This window comes from Carassius carassius, chromosome 31, assembly GCF_963082965.1.
Source record: "Carassius carassius chromosome 31, fCarCar2.1, whole genome shotgun sequence".
NCBI classification, from domain to species: Eukaryota; Metazoa; Chordata; class Actinopteri; order Cypriniformes; family Cyprinidae; genus Carassius; species Carassius carassius.
This window is the reverse complement of record NC_081785.1, coordinates 20,923,578-20,944,036: the sequence shown is the minus strand read 5'-3', so window position 1 is coordinate 20,944,036 and position 20,459 is coordinate 20,923,578. Positions and strand designations below refer to the sequence as shown.

Genomic DNA, 20,459 nt, shown 5'->3' with positions numbered 1-20,459 from the left:
GAGGATTCCTAAATCTTTACAAAGACGATTCAGTAAATAGCTTCACAAGAGCTAAAGTTTTAAAATGTAAGGATATAGTACTCATTACAGTATTGTGTATGTTTAATATATGTTCACATAGAATTTGAGTTCATAACTCCAGTCATAGATGTATTCAATTCTCTTCACAGGTTGTGTTAAAGGACACACTCCTGTAGCAGAAAGCACATCACTGGCAGCTTGACATCAGGAAGAGCAGAGCTGCCACAAACACACAACAATCCTCCGCTTGAGTCAGTCATCACATCCTTTTCAAATAAAACTTGATTAAGTAAGGTATCATGTAACAAATGCATAATGGACAATCTCATTTAAGTAATTATTTTATTAGCTTGGTTTAAAAATGATTAATGAAAGATTCTGCTGGATTCTGATTAGGCTCAAGATTACCATCGCTGCCACTTAATGTTTACAGCCTTGACTCATCCGGCTGCTTGCTTGTCTATAGTGAACACTGACTGCTACACAAGCAATTGTTTTACATTTACACAACAAGTTTGTAAAGGATGTTTAACACTATTAAAGATGTTTATATTTACATTACTGCAATGCAAGAAAGTGTTCTCATTGTGCTGTTCTGTTGTATTGTTGTAAATGGTTTGAGGGTAGCAAAAGGTACACTCACTACACTAGAAAACCTGCACTGTTTCCCTGAGGGAATAAATAAAGTCTTAAAGTCAACAAGTGCTGTCTCTAGTCTTTAATTCATGGTTCGTGCTTTTATTAAGGCAACTGGTGCTGAAATGGAGTAAATATTCCACTGCAATAATGTGGGTAAAGTACACACGACAAGACTTTAAAGGGCTAGTTCACCCAAAAATCTAAATTATGTCATTAATAACTCACCCTCATGTTGTTCCAAACCTGTGAGACCTCTGTTCATCTTCTGAACACAGTTTAAGATATTTTAGATTTAGTCCGAGAGCTCTCAGTCCCTCCATTGAAGCTGTGTGTACGGTCTACTGTCCATGTCCAGAAAGGTAAGAAAAACATCATCAAAGTAGTCCATGTGACATCAGAGGCTCAGTTAGAATATTTTGAAGCATCGAAAATACATTTTGGTCCAAAAATAGCAAAAACTACGACTTTATTCAGCATTGTCTTCTCTTCCGTGTCTGTTGTGAGAGAGTTTGTTTGTCATATCCGGTTCACGAACGAATCATTCGATGTAACCGGATCTTTTTGAACCAGTTCACCAAATCGAACTGAATCGTTTTAAGCGGTTCGCGTCTCCAATAATCATTAATCCACAAATGACTTAAGCTGTTAACTTTTTGAATGTGTCTGACACTCCCTCTGAGTTCAAACAAACCAATATCCCGGAGTAATTCATTTACTCAAACAGTACACTGACTGAACTGCTGTGAAGAGAGAACTGAAGATGAACACTGAGCCGAGACGGATAACGAACAACAGACACGGAAGAGAAGACAATGCTGAATAAAGTCGTAGTTTTTGCTATTTTTGGACCAAAATGTATTTTCGATGCTTCAAAATATTCTAACTGACCCTCTGATGTCACATGGACTACTGTGATGATGTTTTTCTGACCTTTCTGGACATGGACAGTAGACCGTACACACAGCTTCAATGGAGGGACTGAGAGCTCTCGGACTAAATCTAAAATATCTTAAACTGTGTTCAGAAGATGAACGGAGGTCTCACGGGTTTGGAACAACATGAGGGGGAGTTATTAATGACATGATTAGGATTTTTGGGTTAAGTATCCCTTTAAGGAAGCAATAACTACAAAGAGATTTGATATAGTCATATAAATGATTATCATTAAATTTAAACAGATTAATATTTAATTATTGTTTGCAATACATAGGGAAAGATTTCTGCTGCTAATGCACTTAGTTATAAACCAACGCTATGGTGGAACTGCAGTCGCTGGCTTACAGTCTAGCGGAAATAGAATTGTGCATAGAGTCTATTGGCATTCTGCACTGTGTAATGAGACTTGATGAAAAACACTATTAACTCACCATCTACATCTGAACGTCCATCCTCACTGCATTTGGCAGGTGTTTTTTGAGGGGAAGAAAGGTCAGAACATCCATCTGGAAAACAAAAGGTGACATCTCATCTTCTGCAGTCAGTTAGGGTTAGGACAGACACTGAAAACAATGACTATCTGTAAGAAGAGATGATACAGGCACCTTTTCAATGAGGAACCCTACAACCCTGTGCACAAAAAGTATTCTCGTCACTTCATAACATTAAGATTAAAGGGTTGGTTCACCCAAAAATGAAAATTACACCATAAATTACTCAGCCTGAAGTCATCCTAGGTGTATATGAGTTTTTTTCCCTTTTCGACGAATCCAGTCGGAGTTATATTAAAAATTGTCTTTGCTCTTTCAAGCTGTTTCATGGCACTCAGCGGGTGTTGCATTGCTTCAGTCCAAAAGAAGTTAAATAAAAAGTGTCCATCCATTTAAAAAAAAAAAAAAAAAAAGGGTCTCACATGGCTCCGGGGGATGAACAAAGGCCTTCTGTAGTGAATCGATGTGTTTTTGTAAGAAAAATATCCATATGAAAAACTTATGAATCACTTTAATCTAGCGTGCGCTCACTGTTGTACACAGAAGCAGCTCTGGGCGGATGATGTATGGAGGTCAGCGCTGCATATGAGCCGCTTAGAAGTGACACGCGCGGAACAGCAGCAGAGATCAAAACTAAACAATGGTCACTAATTGGAAGTACAAAATGTGGATCTGTAAAGAAGAATGTTGGAGGATTTCAATATAAAAGGAGACTGGATTTCCTTTTCTAAAGTATGGAAACTTTACTTCCTTCACTCCTGTTAACAAACACTGGTATTCACGAGACTCATGGCGTAGCACTGACCTCCATACATCATCCGCCCAGAGCTGCTTCTGTGTACAACAGTGAGAGCATGCTAGATTAAAGTGATTCATACAAAAAATACTTATTAAATTAATTTTTACAAAAATGCATCTTTTTTTTTTTTTTAAATGGATGGACACTTTTTATTTAACTTCTTTTGGACTGAAGCAATGCAACACCCGCTGAGTGCCATGAAACAGCTTGAAAGAGCAAAGACAATTTCTAATATAACTTCCAACTGGATTCGTCTGAAAGAAGAAAGTCATATACACCTAGGATGACTTCAGGGTGAGTAATTTATGGGCTCATTTTCATTTTTGGGTAAACTAACCCTTTAAATGGTAAGACTTGTTTCTGTAATCAGGCTCTCAAAGTATATCAAAATTTGGATTTAGATTTATCAAGCCAATTTATCTGTTATTGGCTTCCAAATGTAAAGAATTAACGGTTATCAGTATCAGCTAAAATGTTCATATTTGTGCTACCCTAGATTTTATGAATACATAGTTCATTGTGGTGCTTTTGTTTTGAACTCCATTTTACTGGTAGGTGGTTTTAACAACACAAAGTTGAAATCTAAACTTTAAATCTTACCCTCATCGGCCTCTCTACTTCTCTTCGCTCGTCCTTTTTTTGTTTGTCTCTGTAAACCAGAAGCTGATGTGGGACTTTCACCTATAAAATCAAATATTATTGCTTGATTGCCCTAAAGTCATAAGTACATTCTTTTGATTAAAATAGCTATAAATGTACTGACAAAAATAAAGTCAATGGTGTTCTCTTAAAAATGAGTCTAGTAGCTAAAGCCAATACTTAAAATATATACAATAGAATTGCATTGGCGATAAAACATACATAACATACCGCACACTGATGGATGAAGCGTGTTAAGGTTCTTTCCTCGAAAGCTCTCAGTGCCTTGCTCCATTGCGAACAGAAGCTTACTTATCTTGGCAATTTGAAATGTTTTGTCAGTCTGTCTGTAAAAGTCCCGGTGTACTCTGATGTCATGACCCATGAACCGTGCAACTTGCTCCAGCTCTTGTTCACTAAGGTCCAAGAGTTGGCAGAGTGTGGCAACCTGTTTTCTTAATTTAGTTGACCTTAGGAGTTCAGGGTTTTCTGCTTTGCTTTCTTCTGCATATTTACGCAGACAGTCACATCCACGTATGTTTGTCATCACACCAGGTCTTGCAAAGAGATAGGGATTTTCAGCAGGTACACCAGCTTCTTCTCTCCTTTTGACCAACAAATCGATCGACTCTTTCATTCTCTCCGTCAAGAAAACTGGAACCTTCTTTCCTCTTTTCCCCCTGATTTCAATGCGGGTTAATATCTTGCTCAGCTCCTTTTCTAGTGGTGACAAGGTTTCATAGATGTCCTCATTAATGGCACTTGTGTTTGCGTTCTTGTAGATCTCAAGAGTCAAGCGTGATGCTTCCCCTTCCCTCCGCTTGTTGAAAATAATGACCTGTGCCAGAACAGTCTCGTTTAATGCCTTGTATGCTCTTAAACTCATTTGTGGAGTCAGTTCCTCTCTTGCTTTGTCTTCCACCAGCCTGAGATGGTCTCTCAGAGCAATCACATTTTTGGTGAGGGGGATGTCATCTTCTTTATTCCATTTGTTTTCTTGTATGGTTTGGTGAGCGGAGATAGAAACACTGTTCCTCCAGTTTTTTTCCAAGAGTTCATAGAATTTTTTTGCTTTCTTCTCTGCCAGATCATCGTCATTCATAAGAGCCTGTCCAATCATGACCTCCACAGCCCCTTTAAGGCAGAATCCAATTTTGACTGCTGTTGAAGGCTTTCCATATTCATTTTTGCCTGGACTGAACTGTGTAAGACGCTTGGCAATATTGACAACGAGCTGAAATCTGGATGGTACACACAAATCTTCTAGAGCGTTGACAGTCTTGTCCATATCTTTAGCAACTAACATGAACCGGCCAAGCTCCCGCATTCTTTGAGCAATGTACTGGTGCCTCGACTTCACGCGGCCATGTTTTGCATATAACGATTCACCATACTTGCAAATCAGAGAATCCCTTCTGATGTGAAATGACACATCGTCCTGTCGCATGTTGTTGATGATCGACTGACATCCATCGGAGGAGGCTGATATTGGAAGCAGGCATGCAGCACGACTCTGTACTCTCCCTCGTGTACTTTTTGTCTCACTTTTCACGCATGACTTCTTGGTTTTGCATGAGGACTGATGTCTCCACAGGTCCTTTTTCCTGAACATACCGAAACAATATGGGCAAGGCAAGTAATCCTTTACAGAAGCTTTTTCAGAGGGCTGCTTCCATGTAACTATTTGTCCTCTGCCTTTCTCCAGAACTTCTGCATTATGTTTAAAGTCTCCTTTATTGCGCAGCTGTTCCAGAAGTGTCTTTCTTTCTTTCGATCTTAATGGAAAGCTGAAGGCATATGCCACATCTTTGACTTCTATATGCTTTCTCTCCAAATGCCTTGAAATCTTTGAGTGTGCCTGGCTACAATAAAGGCAATAATGTTTTTTGTCCCATGCTCGTTTACGGTCTTCCCTTTTAGTACACGTTTTTAGAGTCACAGCTGATTTGTCTTTATTTGCTTTGGTTTTCTTGTGGTGTTTCTTGTGTCTTTTCACATAAGTTATGGGTTTGTTTTGTTCTTTAATGGTGCATTTACCTCTTATCTGATCTTCATCACTCAGACTTCTGTCTGGTCCTTCAAGTTCCTCTTCACTGGACAGACTCTTATATGATGCATCTTTGACTGGACTCAAATCTTCACTGCATGATGATGCAATCTTGGAATCTGGATTGTAATCTGGATCTAATCCAGAACAGCTGGATACTTCAGATTCAAAGGAATCACTCTGTGGCTCCTCATCTTCCATATCTTTTGACTGCAAGTAAAAAACAGTTTAACTTTATAGAGACAGTTTACCATAACTAATATACAATAATTTTGAAGATGGACTATATGAATTACTGATACTAAATGATGTCAACTGTAAATGTGTATTATAACAGTACATTGCCAAATTGACAAAAGGGTTAGCAGGCATATGACTTTTGTTTCTTTCTTTTGCTAAAATATTTCAGTTGCAAAATTGCAAAGTCTGTAAAACGAAACTGCAGTCTAAAGGAATAGTTTTAATGAAATGTGAAATAAAACACTTGAGGTCAGGAATTGGATACTTGTTATACACTTCAAATTTTGATTCCTCTTATTGATTCCTTTGTCTGCATTTTAATGTGAATTTAAATCATTCTCGTACAAAAAGACTGTGCTGCGCACAGATCCAAAGCCACTTCTCAAACTGTATGTTGTGCAATACTGAACTGAGTTCTCTATACTAACCCCAAACCATTGCTTGACATTTATATTAGTTACAACCCTCTACGGACACCTTGGAAATTGAATCGCCATTGGCTAGTAAATATTTTAGTTTACTCACCAGACTGATTGAGATATATATATATATATTTAACATCAGTCAGTCAAGCTTTATAATAATCAAGTATTATTTAATATAACTTAAGTAATTAGAAGTAAATTTGATAACCATGTTTGAATGCATATTAGTCATTTTAACTGAACATTTTAACTTGAGAGGTGGTTTTTTTCTGTCATTCAATGTTTCTGACAAAAAAAAAAAATGGGAAAAAACTAACAAAAACCCTTATAGGATAAAAATGATGCGAATTCTAATAAGAAGAACTATTAAACACACTAAGGATTAATGAGCTGCTGGATTCATGAATATTAATCAGGTTTTGTTCGTTCGCTTGAACTGATTTGCTGAAATCAAAACAGGGATGATAATAGCTGAGCGCCAGCCAATGGGATTGCCATTCGCGCAATAACTCCACCCACTACCGGAAAACCCGGCTGTTCTCAAAAGCTGAAGACTTCCATAGGAACGCCGTTATTTTGACAGGAAAATACAACAAATAATATTGTTTAAATGTAGCGAGTTAATTCATTCACTCTCTCTCTTTCTCTCAGTTTCTGTGTGTGAGAGAAAGCGACAGCGATTTGTGCACCTTCACACCAGAGTTTACAGTACAACAAACACAGGTGTGATGCACATCCATTGAGGTGAACTGAGAAATATCACAGATCACTTGAAGGAGAGAGAAACTCTGAAGCCCTCAGTCAGAGTGTTTGCGAGTGAAAATATACCTGTGCTAAACTTAGCCTCCAACTCACACTGCCGAGTTAAATCTGACAATTGATTAGCCATTGGCTAATATTAGACATCATTTAGTCACCAGAATGAAGATTTAGTCGCATATGTGAGTGATTTACTCGCAATGTAGAGGGTTGAGTTAGGCTTGTTGTTTTGTGGTATTTTTGTTAAAACCATAGGCAGAAGTTTTTTTTGTGTAAGTTGATTTTTGTTTGAGCTGTAACAAATTGTTTTGCAAAAAGACTTTAAATAAAATAAAAAATTAGAATGATATCCAAGATGTTTTTTTGGAATCACTAAAATTCTAAAATACCCAACCATGCTGAACGATCTCATTTACTGCCTTGTATGCTCTTAAACATTCAAAATGTTTTTGATCTGCCTGCATTGACACCATTGTATACAAACTGAACTGAGCTGGACGATGACATCACAGTTTTCTTCAGAACTACTGTATAGAGAAGTGACCTAAAATAATAACCAATTATTTTTTACAACAGAATGAATCAATACTGAACTTAAGATGGACAATGACACTTTTCTTCCTCTATCACTGTAAAGCTGCTTTGACACAATCTGTATTGTAAAAAGCACTATATAAATAAAGGTGACATGACGTGACTAGAGTTAAACTCATTTGCTGCGTCAGTTCCTCTCTTGCTTCATCTTAGGGCTGGACGATAGAACCTAAAATCAAAATCTCGATTAATTGAACATTTTACCTCATTACCATTAAATTAACTTTTTTTTTCCTCGCATATCACTAACAAGGTTTGTGCTGTAAATATGCTCAACTTTTAAAAGTGGGATATTTTTTTCAAATGAAAGGGTGCATTTCTTACATTTGTCATTTTAAAATAATTGAAGGAACCCACTCACTTTCAGCAGCTTTTTGGTCTTTGGGTCGTACAATTTCTTACAGATTTCTGCTTGTTGTAAATCAGATACAGATAAATTAGCACAGTATCAGTAAGCATACATTTATCTAAATGTATTAATAAGAGAGCGATTGCGTGTGAATTAGTCATACTGTCTCTCTATTAATTGCGAAGCTGTGGGTTGTTGTTACTTCAAGCTACTTTAGTGATAAATCACAGGACAGCACTGACAATGAGTTTCTGCGCTCCTGAATGTTTCTCTGTGCACGCGATCTTCACGTGATGCCTCGGTCTAAAACTGCACATAATATTGAGAAGGTTTAGTGAAGACGCAAGCAAAAGTGATCTAGTTTCAGGGCTCGCACACGGTCAGAGACATGATGTGGCTCAACTCTCTGTAACAGAAAACAGCTCACGAGCATTGAAGTGAGGTGTTTTACATTGTAAACGGGACACAAGCCAAAGTGATCTGGCTTCAGGGCTTGTGTGCTGGCTGTATGTCTGTGCATAATAACAGTGATTAACTTACATGTACAATAAACTGTAAAACATGTAAAACAAAAAAAACTGCCCTAACAATACTGAACATCCAGATCATATAAACAAAGATAACTGCTCCTGAATCTTTCCTTGGGCCTGCAAACGGCAGTTTATGTGACAGGATGGAGTCATGTGACTTCTAGGTTTCTATATTAAGTTCACAAACATCTTACATTAAAACTCACCACAAATTTGTTATTAACAACTACTCAAAAAGTTTGTGTAAATGCACATACCTGTTTTGTCCCTCCACCCATCGCTTCCTGGACACCAAAGAAAAGATGAAAAAAAATACATATTTTAGTTTAAATGAAATAATTCCAATCAAAGGCTACATACATTTTAATTAGTAAGTTATACAGCACTAGCAGACAGTTAGCATTCAGTTATTTATATCAAAGACCTTAAGTATAGTAATATACTACATTAAAAATCACATCCATGCTTAGCCTGTTCTGTACAACTGACAATGTATCATTTGGTCACAGAGAAGCTGATACAAAGATACAAAGGCCCTTCAGTGACTTGTCAGTTATTACTGCAGTTCAAGTTCACTCATCCTTAGTAATTATGCAATTCATTACTTTTCTACTCGATTTTAATTTGTTCTTAAAACTTACTGTAGTTCTAGCTATTTCTTTGCTGGCAAATAATATGTACAAGCAGCGCGATCTCTAACACCCCCCCTCCCCCATCACTAACCTTCACGAGGCCTGAGATCATAAACTCATACCTGTGCTCTAAACCCCTCACCCCTCCCCCCACCAGCGCGATCTCTAACACCCCCCCTCCCCATCACTAACCTTCACGAGGCCTGAGATCATAAACTCATACCTGTGCTCTAAACCCCTCACCCCTCCCCCCACCAGCGCGATCTCTAACACCCCCCCTCCCCATCACTAACCTTCACGAGGCCTGAGATCATAAACTCATACCTGTGCTCTAAACCCCTCACCCCTCCCCCCACCAGCGCGATCTCTAACACCCCCCCTCCCCATCACTAACCTTCACGAGGCCTGAGATCATAAACTCATACCTGTGCTCTAAACCCCTCACCCCTCCCCCCACCAGCGCGATCTCTAACACCCCCCCTCCCCATCACTAACCTTCACGAGGCCTGAGATCATAAACTCATACCTGTGCTCTAAACCCCTCACCCCTCCCCCCACCAGCGCGATCTCTAACACCCCCCCTCCCCATCACTAACCTTCACGAGGCCTGAGATCATAAACTCATACCTGTGCTCTAAACCCCTCACCCCTCCCCCCACCAGCGCGATCTCTAACACCCCCCCTCCCCCATCACTAACCTTCACGAGGCCTGAGATCATAAACTCATACCTGTGCTCTAAACCCCTCACCCCTCCCCCCACCAGCGCGATCTCTAACACCCCCCCTCCCCATCACTAACCTTCACGAGGCCTGAGATCATAAACTCATACCTGTGCTCTAAACCCCTCACCCCTCCCCCCACCAGCGCGATCTCTAACACCCCCCCTCCCCCATCACTAACCTTCACGAGGCCTGAGATCATAAACTCATACCTGTGCTCTAAACCCCTCACCCCTCCCCCCACCAGCGCGATCTCTAACACCCCCCCTCCCCCATCACTAACCTTCACGAGGCCTGAGATCATAAACTCATACCTGTGCTCTAAACCCCTCACCCCTCCCCCCACCAGCGCGATCTCTAACACCCCCCCTCCCCCATCACTAACCTTCACGAGGCCTGAGATCATAAACTCATACCTGTGCTCTAAACCCCTCCCCCCTCCCCCCACCAGCGCGATCTCTAACACCCCCCCTCCCCCATCACTAACCTTCACGAGGCCTGAGATCATAAACTCATACCTGTGCTCTAAACCCCTCACCCCTCCCCCCACCAACGCGATCTCTAACACCCCCCCTCCCCCATCACTAACCTTCACGAGGCCTGAGATCATAAACTCATACCTGTGCTCTAAACCCCTCACCCCACCCACTCACCAAAGTTCTGAAGAAAATCAATGCCAGGGATCATAAAATCATACCTGTGAGGTAAAAGTGTGTGATTATATATATATATATGCTCTATTCGGCTCCCCACCAGATCGATCTCTACCAACCCCCACCCTCACCCCAATCATAAAAAGTCCCCCCCGAAAATTAAAAAAATGCTAGAGACCTTAAAGATGATAAAGTGTTACCTGCACTGTAAAGGCTGCGCATCGATTATGATGAGCTCTCAGTCGCTCCAGTCTTCTCTTGAAGCGCTCCAGGACACTGCTCCGCTCACTCATCTTGAACACAATCACGCGCTGGGTGCAGCTGGAGGTCAGGGGGCGGGGCCATCAATTAAGAACGATACTTTTGAGCGCTGAGGGCTGCTCAGAGATGTTGCTGTTGTCGTTTTTTATTTATTGATTTATAAGGCAGCTCAAAGGGTATCATGATATTCCCCAATATATATTTTTTAATATTAATAATTAAATAATTAATTTAATTAAATATGAACAATATTAAATTGATATTTATTACTGCAGTTATCTGTAAATGAATGAACATACTACAATTCATATCTTAAAAGTACAATAACAATGCACCTACATTTCATTGTATGTACTTCAGTATAGCACAATTCAGAATAAGGAAATTGTTGGAATTATATTTTTTGATGCATTAATGAAAATCCTTTTTCAAGTGTGGATTGTAAAGGTGTAGCTCATTTGAATTATGCTTTATTGATATACTATTACTTTCTGCAACTAATGTATATATTATGTAAATATCACATATGAAAGGGCCAAATATTTGTATCCATGGTAGTACACTTACCATGAATAAAACATGTGTCCAAGGTGAGGATAGAAAGGTTCATTACATACACTCACTGAGTTACTAGTATTTAGGCTTATATAAAACCAGCAGAAATACAAAGTAATATGGATGTACACTTAGCCGTTACAACTATTGTGTATCCCTGCCAGCACCGAGTCTCAAACTCACAACCCTTGGACTGCGAGTCCGAATCTCTAACCATTAGGCCACGACTTCCCCTTCCCCTTTAAACTGCTATATATTAGTTTCAGATAAAAATGTTCAGCGTGCCAGAAAAGGGGGTTTAGTTAATCCAATTACAGCAGTATTTAAAATAAAAATGTCATCATGTACCATGTATTTAGGCCGCACATAATAAATTACAAATGGACAAAAGGACTAACCCTAACACTAAACCCTAAACCCTAATTTGACTTGGTTCATTAAAGTGTGTGTGAGTGTAAGGCACAGAGGCCTATGTGAGCGATTCACCTCCACTGTCTCACACAAACTCAGATCCACTGGCACAACTTTACTCAAATTACTCTAGTAAACCCTGCACAATAGTATTGCTCTTCACAACATAAAGATAATTGATCTTTAATATGGTTATCCTTTCACTTGACTACGTTATCAAACAGCCAATGTGTTCACAATTTCAGTCTGCCTTCTAAAAATCAGCTCCCTCAGAAACGCATTGAACATCATAGACGTCAGTGGAGAAAGGTGTATAGTTCATCATAACATCATAATATACATCAATAACATAATTCATCTGCTATATTGCTAAAAGTACACAACTGTTTTATATCAACAGAACAATATCCTGGGATAACCTCACTTATCTGAGACTCTCACTTCAGAGCGCTCATAGTTAAGTTAATGATATGAAAACACCAGTGATTTCAGACTGTCTTTAGATCACTGCAGTTTTATTAAGGAGAAAATACTCAGCAATGGTGTTGTCTTATGAATTTGCACATGGTTTGTTTAAAACACCACATAGACATATAAACAAGATTAAAAACGTGATTTTCCCCAGACTTTAAGAGTGAGTCAGGTAACAGAGACATGTCTAAATGCTGATCAGCTAGCTGTTGCAGCGCTGTGCTCACACAGGCTTGAGGAGGCATGTTCATGAACAAAGACACTCACAGTGAAGTTAATGAAGTGGGCTTCTAATTTAGAAGTCTGTTTAGATGTCTGTTTAAAATCAGAGTTGTTAAGACATTGATAATGTCAATCCTTGTTAATAAATTATACCTTTTTGAAAATTTACTATGCATTTACTGTAGTAATATTGTAATAAGTAGTAACCATGACTATAGTAAACACAACTATACTAATCATATTTATCTATTAAGCAGAAACCAAGGTTTTACAATTAACCAATGTTTTACTACATCATTACTGTAGTATCCAGTATAACTTGGTTTTAGTTGTAGTAACCATGAAATATTGTATATTGTATGCGCAAGCATACTTGGGAATAAAGCTCTTTCTGATTCTAATATTATATAAATAATATCCATGGTTAACTCTTATAGTTTTTTATGTGGTTTATATGTAATAATTTTTAAAGGGCAATCAAAGAAAATGCTTAATATGTTTTTGCAGAACATTGCAATGTCACTTCATAGACAATACATTTTTGTAAAATTTAGTCATAATTATCAAATAAAAAGTATTCTGTGAGGTCACCTTTGACATTTGACCACAAATTCTAATCTTTTCATCCTTGAGTCCAATTGGACATTGGTCTAAATTAAATAAAATTCCCTCTAGGTATTCCTGATATACTACATTCACAAAATGGGAAGAATGTGAGCAATGCTTCCCACACATAGACTTTACTGGGGTGGGCGCCTCGTATATTAACGGCCGCCCAAGTATATGGAGAAACATTTTTGATTTTATTATTGTATTTTTATAATGAAACCATCTGCGATCGATTAACTAGTGTTATATCTCCCCTCGTTCTGTGTGCGCGAGAACGGTTTCTCCCGCTGCACGCACGCGCGGATATTACAAAGACAAAGACAGCGCACGCGCGCTTCAGTCGCTTATTAAAACAGATGTGCGCGAAATGTAAAATGTATTTACGGAGCACGTGTGCGAATAAAGCAAAATCCCCCCGGGTGAGTTTTCTTAAATGTACTGTCATGAAAATCTTCAATACATGAAATGGGTTTTATGTCTTAATGATAATTTTAAGTCGTCTTATATTTTGGGGATGGAAAAACATAAATCGTGATACAGCCTATAGATTATTTAACGTCAGAATGATTTAATTAATGATTTAATGTGCTTCAGACTGCGTCAAAGTGATTCTCAATCAATTAATAGTGCACATTTATGCCAAACGATTGCTTATGAACCCGAGTTGATGAATTATGACAATGTCTACTTTATGACCTTTATATAATATGTTTTAGTCAGTTGCAAGAATGCATATTTTGTCTGACATCTGAAGGATCAGTCCGCATTAGTATATACATTTCAAAATAAGAGTCCTGGGGAATTTCGGGCTTGTTTATGATTTAAAAGTGAAAGGTAAGTTGTTGTTGGAGAATTATTGGCATTTTGGTTATACAATTAATTGTATTTAATTTAATTTCCATTTGATTCATAGTAAACTATTGTAGTTTCTGGGTGGGACGCTTCTCCACAGGAAGAAAAGACTAAGAACAGTATTTTACATATATTATTCAATATATATATTTTACTAGTATCAGTAAAATCTGAGTCCCATTCACTGAAAGAGGCACTATATGACAAAGTAAGGAGAACTCTACCATTTAAATGCTGTAGTTTTGAATTATTTACAATGCATATAATAATGCATAATATTAGTATGTAATTAAATAGTAGCCTATGTAATTAAAATGAATTTCAATAAATTAAAATGTTGTTAAAAATTAGACTTTTTTTTTTTGTCACATGTAGTAGACCATTTTTGTGCTGTGGGTAATAGGAGGATTTTCCACCTGGCTACCACCATAAGTATATTGCACACCTTTGGGAAGGAGGGTGAGGTTATAGTGACCTTGACCTTTGATCTCCAAATTCTGTTCAGTTCATCCTTGAGCCCAAGTGAACATTTGTGACAATTTTGAAGATATTCCCTGAAGGCGTTCCTGAGATATTGCACTGACTATATACAGGCGCAGTAACATATATAAAAAAATTAGGGGGCGATAGAGAGAACATAAAAATGGGCGCAGTAACATATTTAAGGAATAGGGGGCGATAGAGAGAATATAAAAAAAATAGGGGGCCATAGAGAAAACATAAAAAAAATAGGGGGCGATAGAGAGCAAAAAGTGTGTGTATGCAGGAGACATACACACACTTTTTTTTCTCATTTTACTATCCATCCGAGGACCTCTCTGAAACGTTGAGAGAAGCCTTTAAATAGCCAATGGAGGCCATTACAGTGAAAACAAAGTGAGGACCGGCCTAAATGTCCTCACTTTGCAAAAAGGTCCTCACTCCAAAGGTTAAAAACTCACGCTGGTCCTCACAAAGATAGCCATGCAAACACACACACACACACACACACACACACACACACACACACACACACACACACACACACACACACACACACACATATTCAGTAATACACTTCATAACATAACATGTACAGGCTCTTCAGTACAACTGTAACCCTAAAAACTCAGATATAGGCCTAGCAGAAACCCTTTTCAATTCCAAAATAATAGAACATTAAACACTAACAGATCTCCAGCTATATGTGTGTTCATATTCACATTTATTTGGGAACATGTATGTGCAATATATGTGCACAATAAATGATAAAACTTTATGAATATCACATGTAATGCTATTTTCTCTTCATTTCTAAATATTTTTGTATGTATCAATATATAGCCATACATGGTCACTGCATATATTGCAGTATATTGAAAAACATAAGCACTACTTTCCCATATATGGAAATGTATTATGCTATTTTCCTAGGTCAAAACATAGAAATAAGTTAGCATTAAGCATAAGTGTTAAAATGCTAACTTATTTCTAGGTTTTGACTTAGGAAAATAGCCTATGATCCCTGCAACACTGTATTAACTGGACTTGAACCCAGAACATTCCTTAAAGCCAAAAAGCATTTGTAACCTATTTAACTTGTAATGTAACATATTTCAGAATGAAACAGGATATTCAACTAGAAAAAACTGGATTTCTGTTATCCTATTAATTTAAAGGGATTGTTCACAAAATGAAATGAAAAGTCTGCCATCGCCATTCACCTTTAAACTGGTCCAAAGGTTTTTATTATTTATTGATTTATTTTGCTGCTGCTGAAGATATTTTGAAGAATGTGGATAACCAAACAGTTTCTGGAGGTCAACGGCGACCAGAAACTGTTTGGTAACCCACATTCTTCCACATAAAGAAATGCATACAGGTTTGGCACAACTTGAGGGTGAGCAAATGATGGCAAAATGTTCAATTTTGGGTGAACTATCTATTTAATTGTTTATTTTTAGCTATTTGCTAGTGAAACATAGTCTGAATGACAGGTGTTTTGTGGGAGAGGGTTACAAAATAAAGCAGGCTTAGTGATGTCAGCTGCCAACAGCCAAGAAAAAATTGTTTCAGAGGGTGATCAAGTTGTTACATTTTACTGAAAAACCTGCTGATGAATCAAAACGTAAAAGAAAGCAAGGACTGTTCCTTTAAAACTACCAGGTAGCAACGCGCCTGTTCATTGGTTGCAATAAAAACAGTCCATCAGATAGCCAGAGGGCTGTAAAACGTTTCAGACTTATGAAATATCACAGCCAAGATATTATTGCCGAGATTAAAGTATGGATTTCAAAGGGGTGCTTGTGAAAATCTTCGCCCGAGATCGGGAAATCGTATTATGCGCTGCAGGCACAGCAGTTGCTCTGCTCGGACTCGGTCTAGTATATAAATATAACGTTAGGCGTCCAGAGAAAAAGTTCACTCGAGTGGGAGTTGTTACTCAACTGCTGCTTCATCCTATGAAGTCTGGGAAAGCAGTGCTGGTGGAGACAGCAGAATGTCTGCGAATTGGGCTGAAATATGGCCAGCTGCGGGATCGGTGAGTTTTTGTTTCACCTTTGCTTTAGAGTCATACAATTTCCTTGGACGCAAATAAATCAGTATACGCTAATACATTTACTGTGCTAATTAAATCAGGTCTCTAAAGGAATATTTGACTAGAATTATGACGCACCGCAGTTTGTGAATTCCGTTTCGTGCGAACGACGCTTTTACACGCGCTTAAACGCTTTTTACACATTTTTTTTGTTAAACCAGAAAATAATAGCACGAACAATGGCAGAATATCTATTTTGATGATTTTGCCATGTTGTTGTCTACTTTAGCGCTGGGACTAACTTCTGTGGGCTACCAAAACTTTTAAAAACTGTTAAAATTGTATGTAACAATATACATACTGTTGTCTGTCTTTGTTTTGACATCCTTTGGAGGGGTTCAAGCCATATATCAAGGGGTCAGACCAGTTCAGACGCACCACCTCTGCTGAAAAAAATAAAAAAATAAAACCAGTCTAATTTGACTGGCTGGTCTTACCTGGTTTCAGCTGGTCTCCCATCCTGACCAGCTAAAGAAGTGGCCCAAACTCCTCTAAAAACCAGCCTGCTGACCAGCTAAAACCAGCCAACCAGTTTAAGCTGGTTTTAGGTCATTTTATTTTATTTTTTTCTTCCGCAGGGACAAACACCCATAATTCGTGCTATGACGCTGTAGGCCAGTAGACTTTTTTTTTTTTTTTTTTTTAAATCTGTATGTTACAGAAGAACACGGACAGCTGTTCTTGTTAGCTGTAGTGTTAACTGCACAGAGAGCGTGTGTCTGTTGCAGGCACTGGCTGGTCATCACGGAGGACGGACACATGGTGACGGCCAGACAGCAGCCGCGTCTGGTGCTGGTGTCTTTGAGCTGTGAAGACGGCCAGCTGTGTCTCAGTGGACCGCAGATGGAGGAGCTGAGGGTTCCTCTTCAGCAGTCCAGTAATGCAGTTGTGGACTGCAGGTAAGTACCCCTGCTAAAAAACCCCCAGCTGAATCCAGCCTAAACTGGTTGGTTGGTTTAAGTTGCTTGTCCAGCCTGGTCATAGCTGGTCAGCAGGCTGGTTCTAGAGGGGTTTTGGCCATTCTTAGGCTGGTCTTAGCTAGTTAGGCTGGGAGATCAGCTAAAACCAGCCATCCAGCTTAGACTGGTTTTAGCTGTGTTTTTCAGCAGGGACTTTTTTTTTTTACATAAAATGGCCCTGTAAGTATTTATATTTACATTAAAATATTTGAATTTCATAGCATAGTATAACAGGCTTCAGTGTTATTTTAGTATAATTCAATATATATATAATATATAATTTATTTATTTTAACATTTATTTATTCATGAAGTTCGATCTCTTCAAGTTCAAACAGTTGTTCAAAAGAGTTAATCACATTAACTATGAACATGTTCCACCAACCAGAATGTTTGGTGAATTGTTTTTTTTTTGTCTTCATTCTGATCAATATATCTGTTTTTTTATCATTTGACAAACTCATTATGTTTGGAAAGTTTGTCTGCGCTTGGTATGGTATTTTGTGGTGGAATTCGACAGCATTCATACGTTTTAAGTGATTAAATTGAAAATAAATTTGCTTGTGTCCCTAGAGTCTTCAGCAGAGACGTTCAGGGCAGGGACTGTGGGGACGATGTGTCTAACTGGCTCACACGATACCTTGAATCTGACAAGACTGTTCGTCTGGTGCATTATGAACCTCATCTGAAGGCCCAAAGGCCTTCTGAGAAAGATCCCCTCTTTCCTGAGGACGAAAAGGTTTCTCACAAGTCTCATAATACAAATAAAGATTTAAAAACTGAAGTTTTCAAAATATGCTTCCACCTCCTTTCAACGTGTCAAAATCCAGTACAGTTTTGTGCAATAATTCTGACGTGTCTCAAAAATCAGTTACCCGATAACGCACAAAACAAACACTATTTAGAAAATTTTGTGAGATCACAATTGTATCGAATCATTAATGACTTTACAGGTTATTAATTTACGGAGTATTTATTATCTGTCACCACCGTTATCTGATATTTCACAATTTGTTTAGGTGGCCTATCCTGATGCTGCTCCCATCATGCTGATGTCAGAGGCCTCTGTTAGGGACCTGAATACCCGACTGGATAAAGATGTTACTGTCTTTCAGTTTCGTCCCAGTATTGTTGTCAGTGACTGTGAGGCCTTCACAGAGGTATGACTAAAACATACAATCTTATGCAATGTAAGATGAGTTATGATGTAAAATCTAACTCTGTTATTCCTTAACTAGGACACATGGGATCATATTCAGATTGGTCAAGTGGAGTTGAAGAGAGTCGTTGGCTGTGGAAGGTAACATAAAAAATACATTGTTTTCTAATATTCTTTTTTCAAGTAAAATAATTAATTCTGTACATTTTAATATTCAGATGTGTTTTAACCACTGTTGACCCCGAGACTGGAATCATCACCAGGAAAGAACCACTGGACACTCTCAAAGCGTAAGTGTAGACAGACTGAAGTTATTACACTAATTAATTTAGGATTTACCCAGAGCATGTGCACACAGCTTCACGGCTTTTGAGTCAAACATTTTCTTCTTGTGCTGCTTGCCAAAGAACTTGGCTTGTTTTTCTTTTGTTAACCAGTTTCATGTTATCAGGCATGTTAGACTAAAGCTCTTCATTATTACAGAATTTGGAAAAAATCACATTTTTACACAGCAGTAGAATTCAGTTTGTAAAGCACCTTAATAAATTAATGATGCACCAAAATGAAAATTACTAGCCAAAAATCTATATATTTTATATATATATATATATATATATGTATGTATGTATATATGTATATATATGTGTGTAAAGATAAAGCTACAATTTATTACTATATTACCTATTATGTGTATATATGTATGTATGTATGTTTGAATTGTCATACATTGTGTGCGCATAAACAAGAAAGGTTTCAGAGTAATACAGTATTTTATAAAACAAAAAAACATAGAAGAAATTGTATTACTCATATTTGTCCAAGAAATATAATCATGTGAGAAGCACATGCTCTGTGCATAGGTTAATTTCATAATATTGTGTCATACAGAGTTTTCATCACTTAATGGTTTTTATTTCATACTATAGCTATCGACTGACTGACCCTAAGCAGAAAACTGCGCCAATATTGGGACAGTACTACATCGTCAAGAAAACGGGTGTTCTTCATGTGGGTGAACCTGTTTATAAGATCAGCTATTGAAATGGCCAAACTGGATGAATGGAGAACCTTATTTTAAATCTAGTGACTAATTTGCAAGCATCATTGCTTACAAACACCGCTTCTAATGCTTGAATGAATCAGTATTCTTTTCATAAAAGTTTAATTTGAAGAAGAAAAATAAAATATATACATTTTGTGAAATGTTCTATATTAACTGTAGAATTATGGTGGGGATGTGTGGGAGATTCCAGAACCATTAGGTTTTTTAGGAGTTAAAGGGATAGTTTACCCAAAAATTAAGTTGTCATTATTTACTCCAACCTGAGTGAACTAATTCTTTTATGTGAAATGAGACGATGTGATTTGTGTTTACTATATTCAGCATTCTATATTTTAGGTACCTGGAAATGACCTATGTATTGGGGATATAATTGTCAAAATGTATAATGGTCTGGTTTCATGTAACCGCTAATATCAGGATGTTAATTCAAACACTGTCTGTGTCTCCTAAAAGAAAGGCATGAGTATTTGTCATTAATCAAAATATTGATGTTTTTTCATTATTGATTTCTCTAAAGATATTAAAAGAATTTCAACTATCAGACACTGTTCATTTGTAAAACATCCGTTAGATGGCGCCATTTCAGTGATTTCAAGGAGTTTGATTTGTCCTTGACAACCAGTTACATAAACTACCTCTGCTTTTCTGTTTACAGTGTTTAGTGGCTACAGTACATATAATAATGCATTGGGAAAGAATGTTTTAACCAGAACCACGGTGTAACATGAATACAGACATTACAAATAGTATAAACCTATACCCAATTTACCTACTGACAGATTCTGACTATAAATAGACTATTTATAAATGTTTGCCTATACACAATCTAAAAAATACATGTGAATG

The 20,459-nt window shown here is 37.8% G+C and overlaps 2 protein-coding genes across 2 annotated transcripts; one reads left to right on the top strand and one right to left on the bottom strand.

The window, feature by feature from the left end:
- Positions 1 to 4,233: 4,233 nt before the first annotated feature.
- On the bottom strand, positions 4,234 to 10,806 carry LOC132111942 (uncharacterized). Its single transcript, XM_059519549.1, has 3 exons — positions 10,675 to 10,806; positions 4,364 to 5,782; positions 4,234 to 4,245 (listed from the first exon to the last, which is right to left on the bottom strand). The coding sequence occupies exons 1-3, from the start codon at positions 10,765 to 10,767 to the stop codon at positions 4,234 to 4,236; spliced, it is 1,524 nt and encodes a 507-aa protein (XP_059375532.1). The 5' UTR covers positions 10,768 to 10,806.
- A 5,207-nt stretch (positions 10,807 to 16,013) lies between these two features.
- LOC132111746 (mitochondrial amidoxime-reducing component 1-like) lies at positions 16,014 to 20,154 on the top strand. Its single transcript, XM_059519333.1, has 7 exons — positions 16,014 to 16,376; positions 17,162 to 17,332; positions 17,965 to 18,130; positions 18,411 to 18,551; positions 18,630 to 18,691; positions 18,769 to 18,840; positions 19,477 to 20,154. The coding sequence occupies exons 1-7, from the start codon at positions 16,120 to 16,122 to the stop codon at positions 19,589 to 19,591; spliced, it is 984 nt and encodes a 327-aa protein (XP_059375316.1). The 5' UTR covers positions 16,014 to 16,119; the 3' UTR covers positions 19,592 to 20,154.
- Positions 20,155 to 20,459: the final 305 nt, after the last annotated feature.